The sequence below is a fragment of the Ammodytes marinus genome (assembly GCF_949987685.1).
Source record: "Ammodytes marinus genome assembly, chromosome: 4".
Lineage (NCBI taxonomy): Eukaryota > Metazoa > Chordata > Actinopteri > Uranoscopiformes > Ammodytidae > Ammodytes > Ammodytes marinus.
Window position 1 is genome coordinate 30,222,584 of NC_137233.1, and position 15,869 is coordinate 30,238,452.

The window sequence follows — 15,869 nt, forward strand, 5'->3', positions numbered from 1 at the left end:
CCATTAATGTTATTAATTAATCACACAGAAACACCTCACACTTTTTAGTTCCTCCAGTCCAAGCAGAAAAAAGAAGAAGAAGAACATACAGTATGAACACATCTAATTTCGGGAGGACCTATTTGAACCTGCTAAAAAAGATCCAAACTAAACCCTTAGTTTTACATAAAGAGCAAATGATTAATGAATGTTTGTGGACATTTGTCTGTCAGGCTGGCATCTGGAGAGGCTCCTTAGCGAGCTGAAACAGGCCCTGCTGTGGTGTTTGTCATCCTGACTGCTCATCCATCATCATTAGAGAGCACGCAGGACCTGACAGCGCTTGATGCTCTGGCATCTAAATAATTACCAGAAGATAAATAGGGTTAAGGTGCTCATTTTGGAAAGAAAAAAAAAAACAGTGCTCTCCACTCGGTGACACATAGGAACAGACTTCAGCGAGTCGGCAGCCTTCTAAAGATAGATGGATAGAATCAATGTTTGATTTGCCAAGCCACAAAGCCAAGCATTTAATCCAAGAATCTGAAAGTGGGACTCCTTGACAGTAAGAACAGGTCCTGCTTATTAATTTACCAGTTTTAAATGTTTTTTTTCCCCTCATTTATCTGGTTTTAGCAGTGTTTGTGTGATGTCTCCTGTGCACTCGTGGTTAGCTATCCTAAAACATAATGCAATCTATAGAGCCTTGTCTACTCCTACTGCCTTTTGAGATATTGTCAAAAGATTGTGTCAGGCCTGTTGGAGTTACGAAACAGGGAGTGTGCTTATATATGTCAGGTGATTCAAACTGTATCTTTGAACAATTCAGCTGATTCTCACACTCACTCATCTTTTCCTCTGAGGAGTAGCTGGTAAAAATCTATTTGAATGTCTAGTGACTAAAATTTAAAGGAAAATAAAAATGAAATGAGCTCGTATGATGACTCAAACGATTATTAGTCCAATCATGTCAGTGCTGTTTCTGTGGTGGGTTAATGTCTTCTGGACACGTCGCTGGCTCAGGTCCCCGAATTGTTTAACAGAGCTGTCAATCACGCAAAGTCATTCATAAAGAAAACAAACAGAGCGGTGTATAAATATGCACTCCCCGACTCACTCACTCACTCTCACAAAAGCTCACTAAGCACATAAACAAACAGAAAGCCGGGGCGAGAATGGGTACATAGAATCCAAAGGAATCTGACTCTTCCTGTGGAGAGAGCTCTATGATAACAAAACCAGGACTCTGATAAGAACACACACACACAGACACACAGACACACAGACACACACACACACACACACACACACACACACACACACACACACACACACACACACACACACACACACACACACACACACACACACACACACACACACACACACACACACACACACACACACACACACACACACACACACACACACACAGCTGCTCTCTTTTCCAGTCTAATGGACGGACAGGATGGAAGAGTGTACTCACACTGAATGCTGCCCGTCCCAGCCCAGGCAAAGGGGTCCAGGCCTGAGAAGTAAGGGGTTGCCTTGCCCAGCATGCAGGAGCCTTGTCCGGACACATCAAAGAGGGGTCGCGGGGCCAGCCCCAGAGCCTCCATGCAGTCAAACATGCTCCTCTCGTATCTCAACATAAAGCCCCCTATACAGCTGAAAAGTGATTGTAGAAACCGTGGAGAGAGCTTTCCTATATGGCTGAAAGTAACTCAATGCCCTGCTGGGTCCAGGTGTCCCCTGTCTGTCTGCCTGTCTGTCTGTCTGTCTGTCTCTTGTCCCTGCTGCCACTGGCCCCCTCCTGATTGCCTGTCCTGTGTGTATTCCAAACTCAGTCCTTTAGGATGCACTTCTTCTTCTTCTTCTTCTTCTTCTTCTTCTTCTTCTTCTTCTTCTTCTTCTTCTTCTTCTTCTTCTTTCTCTGGCTCTACTAAACCTCAAACTATACCTCCAACCCTGTCTGATGCCAGATGATCACTTGCCTGCTCTGCCTGCTCTGCCTTGACTCTGTGTAACTGATCTGAGCTCCCCCTCTCACCGGCACTGTGGGCCTCTCGCACTCCACCACAGACTCAGCCAAACTATCTGCATGCTTTCTCAGCACGGAGAAGAAGAAAAAAAGGAGAGGAGGTGGGGTCGAGGGAAAAAGGAGAGGAGGGAGGGATCACAGCGGCCCAGAAGGGGGCGTGTACCTGCTTTCTGATTGGTCAGGGCATCACAAACTTTCTCTCCCCCCCAGGCCTTTCTTCCTCCAAGTTCTTCTCCCTCAGACTTGCCTCTTCATATTTCATATATTCTCCAAAAGGAAAACAAACTCTTCACCTCACTCACTGTACCACCTCCCTCTACTCCTTCTTCTTCCCACTTTCTTTCTTCGTCTTCTGCATAATTCCCCCCTTTTGTCCCACCACACACTAGGGATCACTGCCTCTCTTTCAAACAGTACAGCTCTATAGCAAAAATAAATACATAAATAACAAAGACAACTTCTAACTCACAGTCTGGAGCAACAACGAAAGGTGCAGAGAGAGAGGCAATTTATTGAGGGTGTTGTTTGCTCATTTCCCACCAGATTTCATTTGAAATGGATGCTGTCCTGTTGTTTCTGTACAGAGACAGTACAATGACATTTTATGGAAAATAGAGGTAAAGTTGTGTGCCATTTTCGATTAGATGCTGGTAAAATTTGTATAGTTTAAAAGCAGCTGTCGATTTACAAAAGGATTAAGTCTACTTTGAATAACTTTTTTCTTTATATGCGTGTATGTTGTAGACACATTTCTAACTCTATCATGTTTATCTGGCCTGCTGTGCAGTGTGGCACCTAACTGAAATGAGTCAATGGTAAGCGTACCCGTTGGACAAGGCCTGACTATTTATATTAGAGTCAAATGACATAGTTCTTTCCAGAGAACTTCCTCAGAAAATGAATAGGACGTCAGACCGTTACAGTGTTACAGAAGAGAAGGAAGAAGGACTTTGTTCAAAATAAAGATTTAAAAGCATATTTTTGAAAAAGAAAAAAAAATGTAAACAGTCAGCAGTAAAGTGGAACCTACTCATTTAAAAAAAATTAAAAAATCTTCAATTTGGAATAAAACTGACATACTGTCCAAGTTTAAAAAATCGACCTTGAACGGGACACAATTAATTTTTTTTCTGGTGGAATCCTGACTTTGTTTCAGTCCACACATCATCCTGTTCTTTTCCTTTCTCGACAGTCATCCGTCTCTCCACATCTCTCCATTGTATTGTAAATATTCTTTGTCTCTTTTGATCTTCGCTGTCTCTCTCTCTCTTTTCCATTTGGTCTTGGCATGTGCGCACATTTAATTCAATTCCTTCATTTCACTTGAAGTGGATTCATCTCTCTCCCCCAGAGCTTATTGGATGCTTCAGTCACAGTGAAGTGCGACTCCACTGCAGGGGAACCGCACTGGCCCAGACTCTGCATAGTTTGTGTACGAGACAACTTCACCCTCCTCCCTTTCCTTCCCTCGTTCAAGAGGGATGAACTCTGGAAGAAACCCCCACTGGGGCTTTAACACCCCCCCACCCACCCCCCCCACACACACACACACACACTGACTTCCCAAAGTGTCCTGCCTGTGGCTTTGTATGTTTCATACTGCCCTTGTGTGTGTTACAATTCTCTATTTTCTTTGTTTTCATCCTGTATTTTTTTGTTGGGTGGTTGCGCATGCCTCCAAATCCCCCAAATCTATTTCTCTGTATTTTTTGAATTTTTTTATTTGGAAGATAATGGGCTGCATATGCTGTTTTTTTCCCCCTCCTAACTTTTTGTTATTCCCCTTGCGAGTAGCCTTTCTGTGATCCCCTTCTTGTCTCGGCCCTATAGTGAGTGTGAGAGGGTTTTTTTTTACCTGTCTTTTGGCCGGTCACAGCGAGAAGCCACACACACACACACACTCACACACACACCACAATGACACACTACAGGGAATAGAGCTACACAGTGTCAGCCTGCTGAGCTCTCTCCACACCTTGAGACAATTACCCAAGCACCCTGCCCCCTGTTGCTGCTTTGAGGAAAAGGAGACACACACAAAGACGAGGCACATGTGAAGAAGGAGAAGATAGTTCAGTAGAAGTTTATTTGCCTTCACTTTAAAAAAAAAAAAAAAAAAAAAACATAAACTCACTCAAACTATTTTAGCCAGGCAATTTATTTTCGTCATGTCTTTCACACACACACACACACACACACACACACACACACACACACACACACACACACACACACACACACACACACACACACACACACACACACACACACACACACACACACACACACACACACACACACACACACACACACACACACACACACACACACACGATGATTTGTGTGTGTGTGTGTGATGATTTGTAAGAGGAGCGAGTCACATTACAACTATTCACGATCAGGTTCTTCGAGCTATTCATCCAGTCGTCATGTTTGACACAAACACACAGAGCAGAACAATAGTTTCTCTTTCTCTCTGTCTGTCTGTCTGTCTGTCTGTCTGTCTGTCTGTCTGTCTGTCTGTCTGTCTGTCTGTCTGTCTGTCTCTCCACCAGCTCTGGCCACAGTTATTTGCACCAAGACTCACTGCGGTCATCAGCTGACAGCCAGCGCACAAATATAGTCACAAAATGTGAGGCAAAGGATGGCGGGGCTGCTGCTTTGTGATATTCATGGGTGTTTGGAATGTGCAGCCTACAGAGGAGCCTGGCAGTGGAAACGTGTGTGTCTCCGTGCGTGCATGTGCAGCCAGCATGTGTGTTTATGTGTGTGTTTGGACATGTGGACAATTATGTGTGTATGTGCTTAAACAGAGTGCCTGTGATGAAAGACACAAAGAAAAACACACAAGCCTCGCTCTGTGCGCTCTAGGTTCAAGTTACTAATATCGCACCACACACACACACGCACAGACAAGCGCAGACACACACACGGACAAAACCACACACACACACACACACACACACACACACACACACACACACACACACACACACACACACACACACACACACACACACACACACACACACACACACACACACACATTACAAAGAACAAGATGTGACTAGTACAGAAATTACGAAAGGACATTGTGTTCATTGTGGAAAATACGCTTCTTCTCCTCCCGATCACTACGGTGAGATTTCATAACTAGGAAAATGATTCTTTGTGGAAGAATTGTGATCCTGGCGTCATGAACAAAGACAAAATACAAAGTTCCAAAAAAACTTTTAGAATCATTGACTTGTTCCTGAGAAAAATCCAGAGAAGGATTCATGAAGTGGATACAAAAACTTCAATTTTTATCATAATTTTTTACTGATTCCCTGTTCCCACTTCTATTAGCAAAATAAGAGAGAACTTGCTGTATGACTGAATGCACAGCAGGGTCCTTTTGACGGGGCTAGCCCCTCAGTTCATGTCCAGGGATGGTTTGAGTTTCATCTCATTAGGGAACAAAGTCCAGTCTTCCGCTCACACTGATTAGGACCTGCTTTGAATTAATTTGCAAATCCCACTTAAACTTTTACTGTAATTTTGTCGAATTTTGTTCACATTGGCACTAATGAGAGATAAGTAATTTTCTCTAGCTTGACTTGATGGTGAAGAATAGGCTCATTGTCTTCCCCATTGAAAATAATCAGCACTGAAAAGTCTTATTTGGCTAAGAGCCACGACAAACTATCACTTTACATAAGGGAGTCTACAGAGTTCATAAAATATAGTCATAAATCTAGCTGATGTAATGATGTGTCGAGGATAATGTGGCACATTTCTTGTATTATATGTAAGTGAGCTTACACTTGCTCTGTATATTAAACAGATATTGAAGAGCAACTTAACACTATACACATACACTGTGTGTGCTGTCTGGTGCATTTTCACATCACTATTGAGACGATTCTGAATATATATTCTCACGTCTCTGTATTCACACTTGTGATGTTTTTTCCATTGGGTTGGGCACCATTCCCCGGAAGCAGTTGCAATCTGGTCTGGTGTGGACACTTCCCTGAGAGCTGGCTCTTTTTTGTGCTGGATAGACTCACATCAACATTTGCATGGCTTGGCTTGAATTCATTTTGTGTTATTTTTGCGTCTGAGAGACAGGTTCAATCAATCAATCAATATCCTTTATTTAACCAGGTAAAATTCATTGAGATTAAAATCTCTTTTTCAAGAATGACCTGGCCAAGAAGGCAGCACCATTATAAAATAAGCACAATCAACCACAATTCTCATACACCACATTCAACGTCAGGTAAAGTACAATACAAGATCAGGGACAAGACTATATGAAGATTGAAATGAATACAGTTAAAAATTAAATAAATAAACTGGTGACAGATGAATGAATAAACCTGGCCGTTATCAATGTTTTGGAATATGAAAATGAACTGAAGTGAGCTTAAAAGACGTGGTCAGAAATGCAACAGACCAGAAATGTCCTAACAAAAGAAGTCAGCAAATCAATGTTTTTTTTTCATTTGGTTAAAGTTCGGCCTCACCAGCAGATAAGATGTTAACAAAGAATGCAAAATCAATATCAGGAATAGGTTTTTTGCACCCACTCCCACCTAGGTGTATTTTGACACTCATTCGAAATGTAAACATACAGCAAAACACTTGTGTCATTAATGACCATTAAGGTAACTGAGAAAGCGAGAGTCCAGAGAGGACATCTTAGTTTGTAAGCTGTGGTACTCACAGGTTATTAGAGAGGAATAGATGCTACAAATGCCTTTTGAATAAACGGAGTGAACTTTGAGTACAGGTTGTGCCCCGAGCTAACTGGGTTGCTATCTGTCAGTTCACTAGTGCTAAAACAGTTATTAAGCAAGCGAGCAAGAGTTAATCCTTTTTATGATTACCTTACACACATTTCCATATTCCCTCCAGTCCTTTCACAGAGTATTCACACACACACACACACACACACACACACACACACACACACACACACACACACACACACACACACACACACACACACACACACACACACACACACACACACACACACACACACACACACACACACACACACATTCATACAAAGGCCTTCTTGTCTTACTCCACCACATGCTCAACATATACTGTATAATTACCAAACATAGCTATATGAAGGCAAATAAATACAAAAAGACGAAGTGTGACATTACACAATACCGAAGTTAAGTTACTTTGTAATCTCATTACTACAAGCTTAGGAAATCAAATGTTGTGTGCCCTGGTTTTACAGTTTTTGCCTAATGCTTACACACTAATAGCGGTTGCTAGGCCCAAAGCATCACAACCTCTAACTTTGGTGACCATGCCCTAAACACAAGCACCAACCCCACAAACACAAAATATGCTTTGCACTGTGTTTGAAATTCTCCAAAAAACTTCTTGCAAAACACTACACACCGGTTTTTACATAAGACACATTGTTCAAAAATGAAATCTCCTGCAATCATCGGGAAAACACGGCTATGTAAAATACAAAACACAACCAAATTTGGAAAATCACACAGACTCACACACATGAAATATACAAAATAAAACTAATTGAATACAAATCAGTGTGAGCCTTAGCACTACAAATAGACTTCAGGTGAGCTCAGCTTCTTTGTGAGACAGTACAGTAAGATTTAGGGGAAGAGGACAAGAGAGAGCGGCAGGAGGACAAGGACAAAGAAGGCAACAGGCGGAGACAGGGTCACTATAGTGGACCATGTTATAGATCATGGCCTATCAATATAGGAGCCTGGGCAGAGAGTCCAGTCCAACTACACAATAGCTCCATAATTAGGTCATTTAGACTGGATATCAGGAATATTTTTGCTGTTGGTTCTCAAAGGATGACATTGCATGTGATGTCGATGAGGCAATGTGGCCAGACGCAAACAGGAGGCGGTATCCAAAGGATTCATAATCCACTCACCCCATTCCTTACAACACTTATTTATTTTTATTTTAGTGTAATTGTTTCAGAGTTCATAGTGACACACTGAATTGCTTGTTGAACTGCGATCCTATTCGTTGTGTTTTTTCTTTTGTTGGCCAAAACCATGAAATTGCAATATACACTTTTTTTTCAGAAGCTTTTCTGTATTTTTTAACGTGTCTAATTGAAAATATAGTGGATCTATCTTTCCAAAAAATTCTTCAAGAGGTTGGATACGGCACGCAAGGCGATATTTCCCCCGTTGCTTGGCAAGGGAGGACATTGCCTGTGACGTGGATGAGGTGATGTGGCCAGATGCCAACAGGAGACAGGATCCATAGCCTAAATCTCTTCCAATCATTCCCCTACAACACTATGTTTTGTAGAACATTCTAGTGGTACCATTTCTTGTGTGTCTTTGTCTTTGTGTTTTTTTTTTTTTTTTTTTTACTTTTGCTAAAACCTGAAATGGCAAAATAAAATAAAAAATCTGAAGCGTTTACATTTTGTTTTCATGTGTCTAGATCAACTGTAGTGGATCAATCTTTCACAAAAAAAATCTGTATGAGACTTTTAAAGTCAAAAACCATCCGAAGTACTGAATACAGCTGTGTTTTGCATAAAGCCCATCTGTGTGTTGTTGCTGCTAGGAAAGAGTAATTCAAAGGTGCATGTGTGTATTGTTTTGGTGCTAAAAAACAGTTTTGAAATGGGATTGTTATAGGTTTTGTTTCAAGAGCTTCATTTTGCCGTATAAGTTAGAAGATTATCCTGTGTGTTAAGTTTTGACACATTGGGCCAAAGTCTGCAACAAGTGTGTAAGCAATCGGCAAAAACTGTAACATGTAGGCCTAACTGTTATTGCACTGTTGATTCCACATTACAAACTACTATTTCTTCCCAGTTGGCCTCTACCTAATAAAGATGTAAAGAACCATAGATAAGATGGGCTATGTGGGACTGATTAAGATCATTTGAATGTATACCTTCAGGATTTCTGGGCCTCTTGTCTTGTGATGACCAACCCTTATTGTTATCTAAGGTGACCAACATAATGTGGCTCCTCTTATCTTTCCCTCTCAGTCTGTATATGTATACAATGTCCTAGAGGCAACATGTTAAAGACGTTATGACATTCTGAATGCTACTGGTTTGGTTGTTGAGCCCTGTCTCCAGAAACAAGACTGGAGATAAACAGATAACAGATGCTCACTGAATACATGATCTGTGTGCACACAATGACACACACGCACACACACACACACAGACACACACACACATGCACACACACGCACGCACGCACAGACTTCAACATACATGTGGCAGTCGAATGTGGAGTTCTTCGTTATGTTTAACATAGTGCTACATCCATATGTATACACGTGCGTCTAAACAAAATGTAATATCGTGAAAATGTTGAACTTTGGAATATATTACAGATCTGAAGTACGTACGACCTTTATTGTTTTAATTTGGATGATAAAGCCTTACAGCTCATGAAAATAAAAAATCCAGCATCTCAAAATAATAGAATATAACATTATACCAATCAAAAAAGGGATAATTAATATCTTTTCAGATACCGGATTGTGGATAACCGTGAGCTGTAAACCGCCAGCATCAGAATTAAAACAAAATAAAGGCTCCAAATATTCCACTATAAAATATATATTAATATAATTGCAAAGGTTGCAGTATACAGGCAGTTAAAAAGACATTTCTAGTAACATCCCCACACAACACTGTCTCTCTTCCTCTTGTTACCCTTCTCCTTTCAATACTGATATATTGAGAACAAACATGCCTTAGACCTGTCTGTAATGATCACTCATTAAGTTGAAATCAATAATTTTCTCTCTTAAAGGAATTTATAGCAAGTCCAACTGTGTTATGTCTAACGTGACTACAGCACTTGCTTTACCGGGAGCCAATAGTGTGGAGTGCAAGGGTTAGAGTCATCATAATCGAAATGCAGTTTCAGTTATACAGCGATGTGGGCCTGTGCTATTTGAGTGGCATCACTTTAACACTACACAAATAAATAAAAGAAAGAATATAGCCTGAAGAAGAAAGTTAAGACATGTTTTAGTAAATGACATCACAGCAAGGAGAAAGTGTCCTCCATACTTCAAATCAACTTCTTTTTCAAAAGACACAGTGTTGTCAGTCTTCTTACAAATTCTTGCAATGACTCTGTCTGCGGTCTCACCCCGGTTTTTCTGTGTGGTGCAATAGCGCCCCCTGTGACACGAAATGCTCTCTGTCCAGACACGGCTGAAATGAGAAACTCTCTCCTCTGCCAAAAGCCCCATCCTTCTCTCTCGCTTTCTGTCCGTTTTAATGACGATTTGAAAGATTAATTTGCTGTGGAAAGTAGCACAATTACACAAGGGACCGTGTCATGTGCGTGCTGCTTTTTCCAGCCTGCCCTCTCTGCCATCCGCCTGCCGGGTTTACCACATGGAAAAAACCTCTCTTCTCTTCCTTTGCCTTCCTTTGCCTCCCTCTCTCTTCTCAATGCATGAGCGAAAAGCCTAATTATTCTAAACCTCAGATTTGCCCTGAAGACCATTACAAAACTGTCTCCACTGTGTTACAGAAAAACCGGACAAGACACGGAGACACCATCTTGTCATGTGCAAGGGCGCGGGATTAGGATTTCTTGCCTAGCCACTGAACCGTGGACCAGTTGAAACCCTCAACCCTATTTTTTTCTTACATCCTAATTCAACTCAATGTGACATCGTAGCTTTGGGTTGAACAAATATGTAGATGTTTAATTGTGATGACATTATTCCAGTTGGGAGCATTGTAGTGTCCTTGTGTATTGATGTGCGTTACAGTAAAGGGAGGAAACCATGTGAACTTAATGTAATGGACTACTGAATTGTACCAAACTGGGAATCTTACAGAGCCAACCACTCTGTAGCGATGTATGACTAATCTCTACAGTTCCTTTGCGTACATTTTGTTGATGAATAATAACAATGTTTTTATTACTCACACAATGCAGCCATCTCTTTGGGAAGGTCTGCCCCAAAGCGACCGAAGAGGTGGCTACTGGCCAGTAGGTCGTAGGGTGAGTGGCTCCTCATGGAGTTGAAGGTGAACGGGTACATGGCACGGGGGAAGCCGGTCATGTGGCGTACATGGTGCTCCCTGTTGGTGGCCATGGTGAAGAGTGCTGCTGGTGACTTGGTCTCTTAACTGCCTGCTTTGTTTCCCTCTCCCTGTGTCGTCTTTGGTCAGGAGACTGTGGTGAGTTGGAAATGGACCGGTGCCATTCAGCCCCTCTCGGCGGCTGCAGGATTCTATGTCGGGCTGCAGGGATTTGAGAGGGACAGTGACCAGTGATGGAGGGAGAGCAGCAGAGAGACACCGAGGGGCCACGCGACCAAGACCGGAGGACCAGGCCCAGACTCTGTTGAAGGCAAAGATGGAAGAGACAGAAGTGAGTTACTGGAACCAAAGTCACAGTGTCTTTACATCCAAAAAACCATGCCTGGAAATGACAAAAAAAAAGCAAACTCTAGACGAAGAAAACAAAAAACAAAGAAGTGGGCCGAAGAAGGCACAGTAGTTAGCGCTGAAGAGAAGAGTTGGCAGAGCAGAGGGGGTGTGTGCAGCACTTTTTCCTCTGCTTTTTGTCAGTCTTCAAAGTAGTGCAATGATTTCAGGCAATGCCATATGATTTCAATCAGCAGAACTGTATTATAAATGGGCCCTCTGTTCGCTCTGCCAGCCTGACTCCAGCCAGCCTGCCCGAGAACAGCCAGCCACAACATGGGTATAATTAACCCTTTGCAACAACAGACACACATAACCTGCTCATTCTCACTGTGTACACCCAACACCCATAACACCCCCCCCCCCCCCCTCCCCAACACACACACACACAGGGTGGCAGCAGACGAGCTAGAGATGACCACAGTGTCCCAGCCTTTTTCTGTCTCCTTGGACTCACGCGGCGGCTCTGTGCGACCTTGTCAATAAGTGAAACGAGGGCAGCACCTCCCCTCTGGGTTTCTCTATGATTTTCTCATCCCCTTCGGTGATTTCATGTGTGGGGTGGAGCTTAACTCTCTGCGGTGGAGCTGTGGTAAATACAGCCCGGCCAAAGAATGTCTTGTTGTTTTGGGCCTGCTTCGGCATGGGAATCAAACAACCCGGGCAGAGTGGGTGAGAGACACACATTGAGAGAATTATGAATTTAGTACACATGTCTTTTTTTTTCTTCTAACTACTACATCCAATGTGCAGATGCAGCAGAAAAAGTGAAGTATATGTAATCAGTATTTTTTTTTAAATAGCATACATTGGGAAAATCTGTCTCTCATTTGTGCTGTGTTACACGGATGAACTCTTGAGTACACAATGTACACGGACAGAATCTTTTCAATTCTGGTGCCACTGCAAAGGGGTCGCACCATTCCACATGTGGAGGTAAATATACTGGCCGGAGATACCTTTACAGGGCAGAGACATTCAAACACACATGGTGACACACAAGCCGTACTTATTCATTTAGCAAGAATTCACTTCACAGCTCCGATCTTAAAGTATCCATTGAGTCAAATGCCTTACTGTGTGTTTCGGTTTCCAGGTGTTCAGATATCTATTCATGACAATATGGCCTCCAACACAAAACAATGGAGATGAATATAAGTGTATTAACGACAAACACAATTCAACATCACAATAGAAGAAAAAAATTGCAACAGCAACATGTGCCTCCAAGAAACAATGACCCTGTTGCTCCACAGGCCTCTACTTTATTATTATTTTTTTTTATGGTGACTATTTTTGTCGTAAAAAAAGTAGTCCTGATTTCAAGTGTTTACAAGCATTGGCCTCTTTTATATCTGGCAGTCATCACTAAACCTGGACAAATACAATCCTGAAACTGGGTGGACAGCTCAGTGCCATTAGAGCTAAATGACTAAATGGGTTCACCATGATGAAAACACATACTTAATGTTGTTATGTTATTTGGAGCACCTAATTAAAAAGCTCCAGTGGTTTCCAAACTTCATGAACCCAGATCCTTTTGTCTGTTGAGATGAACAGTGCTCACAAACATTTATAATAAAGTCACGGCAGAATTTCATATTCTTTTTTATTCTATTGTTAAGTAGTGTTCTTACTCTTGCAAATGAATTACGTGAATGTAAGAATATATATATATATATATATATATATATATATATATATATATATATATATATATACACTGTATATTCTTACATTCACGTAATAAAAAAAATATATATATTATATCAGTGATTCTTGAGAACCGGGACAAAAGGCCGTCTTCCATATGTAACTGCTGTTATCTCCAAAAAAAAAAAATACTTAAAATTGTAGATGTTATTAGGGATTAAGAATAGAATGTCTGGAGCACAATTATCCCCTTAAATTTAATTTAATAATTTTTTATGTCAAATATATGACACTTGTTATCTGCTCACTACGTCCAAAACAGTGTGTCCTCAGCGAAGGTTTCAATCTTTCATATGCAATAAAACCTATTCAAAATGTACTTTTCATCAAAAGCAACACTAAATAATCTCTCATATCAATAAAAACTGTTTTTCTTCAACACATTCATGTTTCATATGGTTTCAAAGTGGGGGGACACTTTTTGTCACCACCGTCAGACAATCCATTAAAATGTAATAAAATCAGCCAAAATAAAGGGAAGCTGTCACTTTGAAGGACATCTTGTCACATTCTACCTCTGCAGAGTACATTAGAGTCAGACAGGCTCTGATAAGTGTTGTAGTTTTAGAATATTTTACATTACAAATCTTGAGTCCTGCCATGATATGTCAACACCGACTTACAATTTCTGAAGAAGTTATTTGAAATGTTTCGATAATTTTATTTTCCTGAAGTAGTTCATACTAGCACCTATCATCAACAGAAAAATGGCTACTAGAAAAACTCTATTTGTTCTGTTTAAGAAACGTTAAATATGTCAACACCGTCAGATATCAAAAACATGTATATTCATATACATTTTGAAAATATTTTTTGTGTGTCTATCAGTTTTGGTGAATATTTGTGATCACTATACATCTCATGGGTCTAGCATAAAATGAGGGAACATTTATTTGTGTTTTTTGGTGTTGACACAAAATAAGGAATGGCAAGCTAAAAAGCCCATTTTGATAAGGAATGGCAAAGTAAAAAGCCCATTTTGATAAAAAGGACAAAAGCTGGGAGGTTGTGTCAAAGCTTTGCTCAGTAGCTTAGTATATGTTGGATACATACATGTAATTTAATTTGCCGAAACATAGGGCTTGTATTTTTTCAACATTGCACCCTGTTTTGTCACACTTCTCAAGAATCACTGATATATATAAGGATATTTTGTACCATAAATAAATTATACATTTTCAAAGAATACACCCAGTAGTCAGATTGTTAGGTGCCACTGTGCTAAAACTCATGCACTGTGCAATACAACAGCAATGCAATTCATTTCCTCCATGAAGATTACTATGTTCGTTTCGGTCGAAACAGTATTACAGAGGTGCTGATTCAATTCAGAGGCTGTACTTTGTAATCTTATCGCATTATACTCATGGGTGTTTCTAATATTTAGATTACCCTAATTGAAATAAATGGGTTGGACAAACTATTAGACTAACCATCAGGCAACTGTGCTAGTAGTATTATTAAAGTAAAATGCTCCTACGTCCTTTTAGTTGTTACAGCAGCCACTTCTACACACACACACACACACACACACACACACACACACGCACACGCACACGCACACACACACACACAGTATATATTACACATTCACACACAAATCCACGAGGTCAGCGCAGTAAGTGTTGTTTTTAAAGTCATATTTCCCATATTGACATTTTTTCTGAAACTGCTTGGCTCTGCTGCGGTTTTTTCTTCACTGCGAGAGCCAGTCGGGGAGAGTCCCTTGCAAACTATTTTTTCCACAAAGAACTTTTGTGTTTTCGACAATCAAAGAATGCCAAACACAGGTTGGACAGAGTCTGGGGCGATTATGAAAGTGATTACATACGTGGAGTGGAATTGTCACATTTTGCGGAAAAACATATGCGTACACATGCCTCTCCTATATAAGCCCGACACAGAAACATACAAGCACAGACATGCAGGCCTCGGCAGAAGTGAACATACACAGATGTTCTGTGACTTTAATCATGTTCATGGGGCGAGCAATCAGTGGAAAACACACGGCGTTCACACATGCTGAAGGGCCATTGAAAGCTGCAATTGACCTTGAAGAATGAAGGAGTCGACGCAGGACGCAGGGTCCTTCCTTCCACAGATGCAGCTCTTTTTTGAGTCGTTCAAGTTGACTCTTTTTAACCAATCAAATTCAAAGACTGAAATCACTCGTATGAAAGCCAGATGTATAAAAGGATTGGGATGGAGAAAACAAAGTGTTGAGAGCTGCAAAAAAAAAAGATGGAAAAAGATAGAGGGAAACAGAGGAAAAGAAAGGGAGGGGGAAGCTCATAGGAGGGAGTTTGGAGCATCTGGCAGGGCCTTGTGTAAGAAGTTGAACAGAGTCCTATTAATTAGAGCCATACTGGAAACTGGATTAATAAGAGAAAGAACGGACTGTGGTAAAAGCAGCATGGGAGGAGGGAGAAATGAAAATAAAAAATGGGCCGAGCGGTCGCAAAAACATACATAAAAATAAAGAAACGGTTTTATTTCCACTAATAAACTATGAAATAATGTGCTCCCAGACCAAAGCATTGGTTTCTTTCTCTCTAATGAGTAACACCCCCACCTCCCCTTTCCATCCCCAAGGGGAATACACCTTGGGCAGGGCAACAAAAGCAGTGCTGTGTCCCCAGGCCTCCAGGCCTCAATGCTGCTTTTATGAGACCTGGCTGGGTCAGGTCAGACTGGGTT

At 41.1% G+C, this 15,869-nt stretch overlaps 1 protein-coding gene across 4 annotated transcripts in view; it reads right to left on the reverse strand.

Moving 5' to 3' along the window:
* Window positions 1–15,869, reverse strand: part of LOC307250063 (retinoic acid receptor gamma-A-like) — a 39,053-nt gene that overhangs the window by 15,811 nt on the left and 7,373 nt on the right. For 2 of the 4 annotated variants that reach the window (XM_080027004.1, XM_080027002.1), the window contains exon 2: window positions 10,957–11,373. In XM_080027004.1, the coding sequence (XP_079883130.1) occupies window positions 10,957–11,125 (169 nt within the window). In that variant the 5' untranslated portion in view covers window positions 11,126–11,373. Of the gene's footprint in view, window positions 1–1,465; window positions 2,080–10,956; window positions 11,374–15,869 lie in introns of those variants that run through there. The other 2 variants (XM_080027003.1, XM_080027005.1) reach the window with 2 other exon arrangements.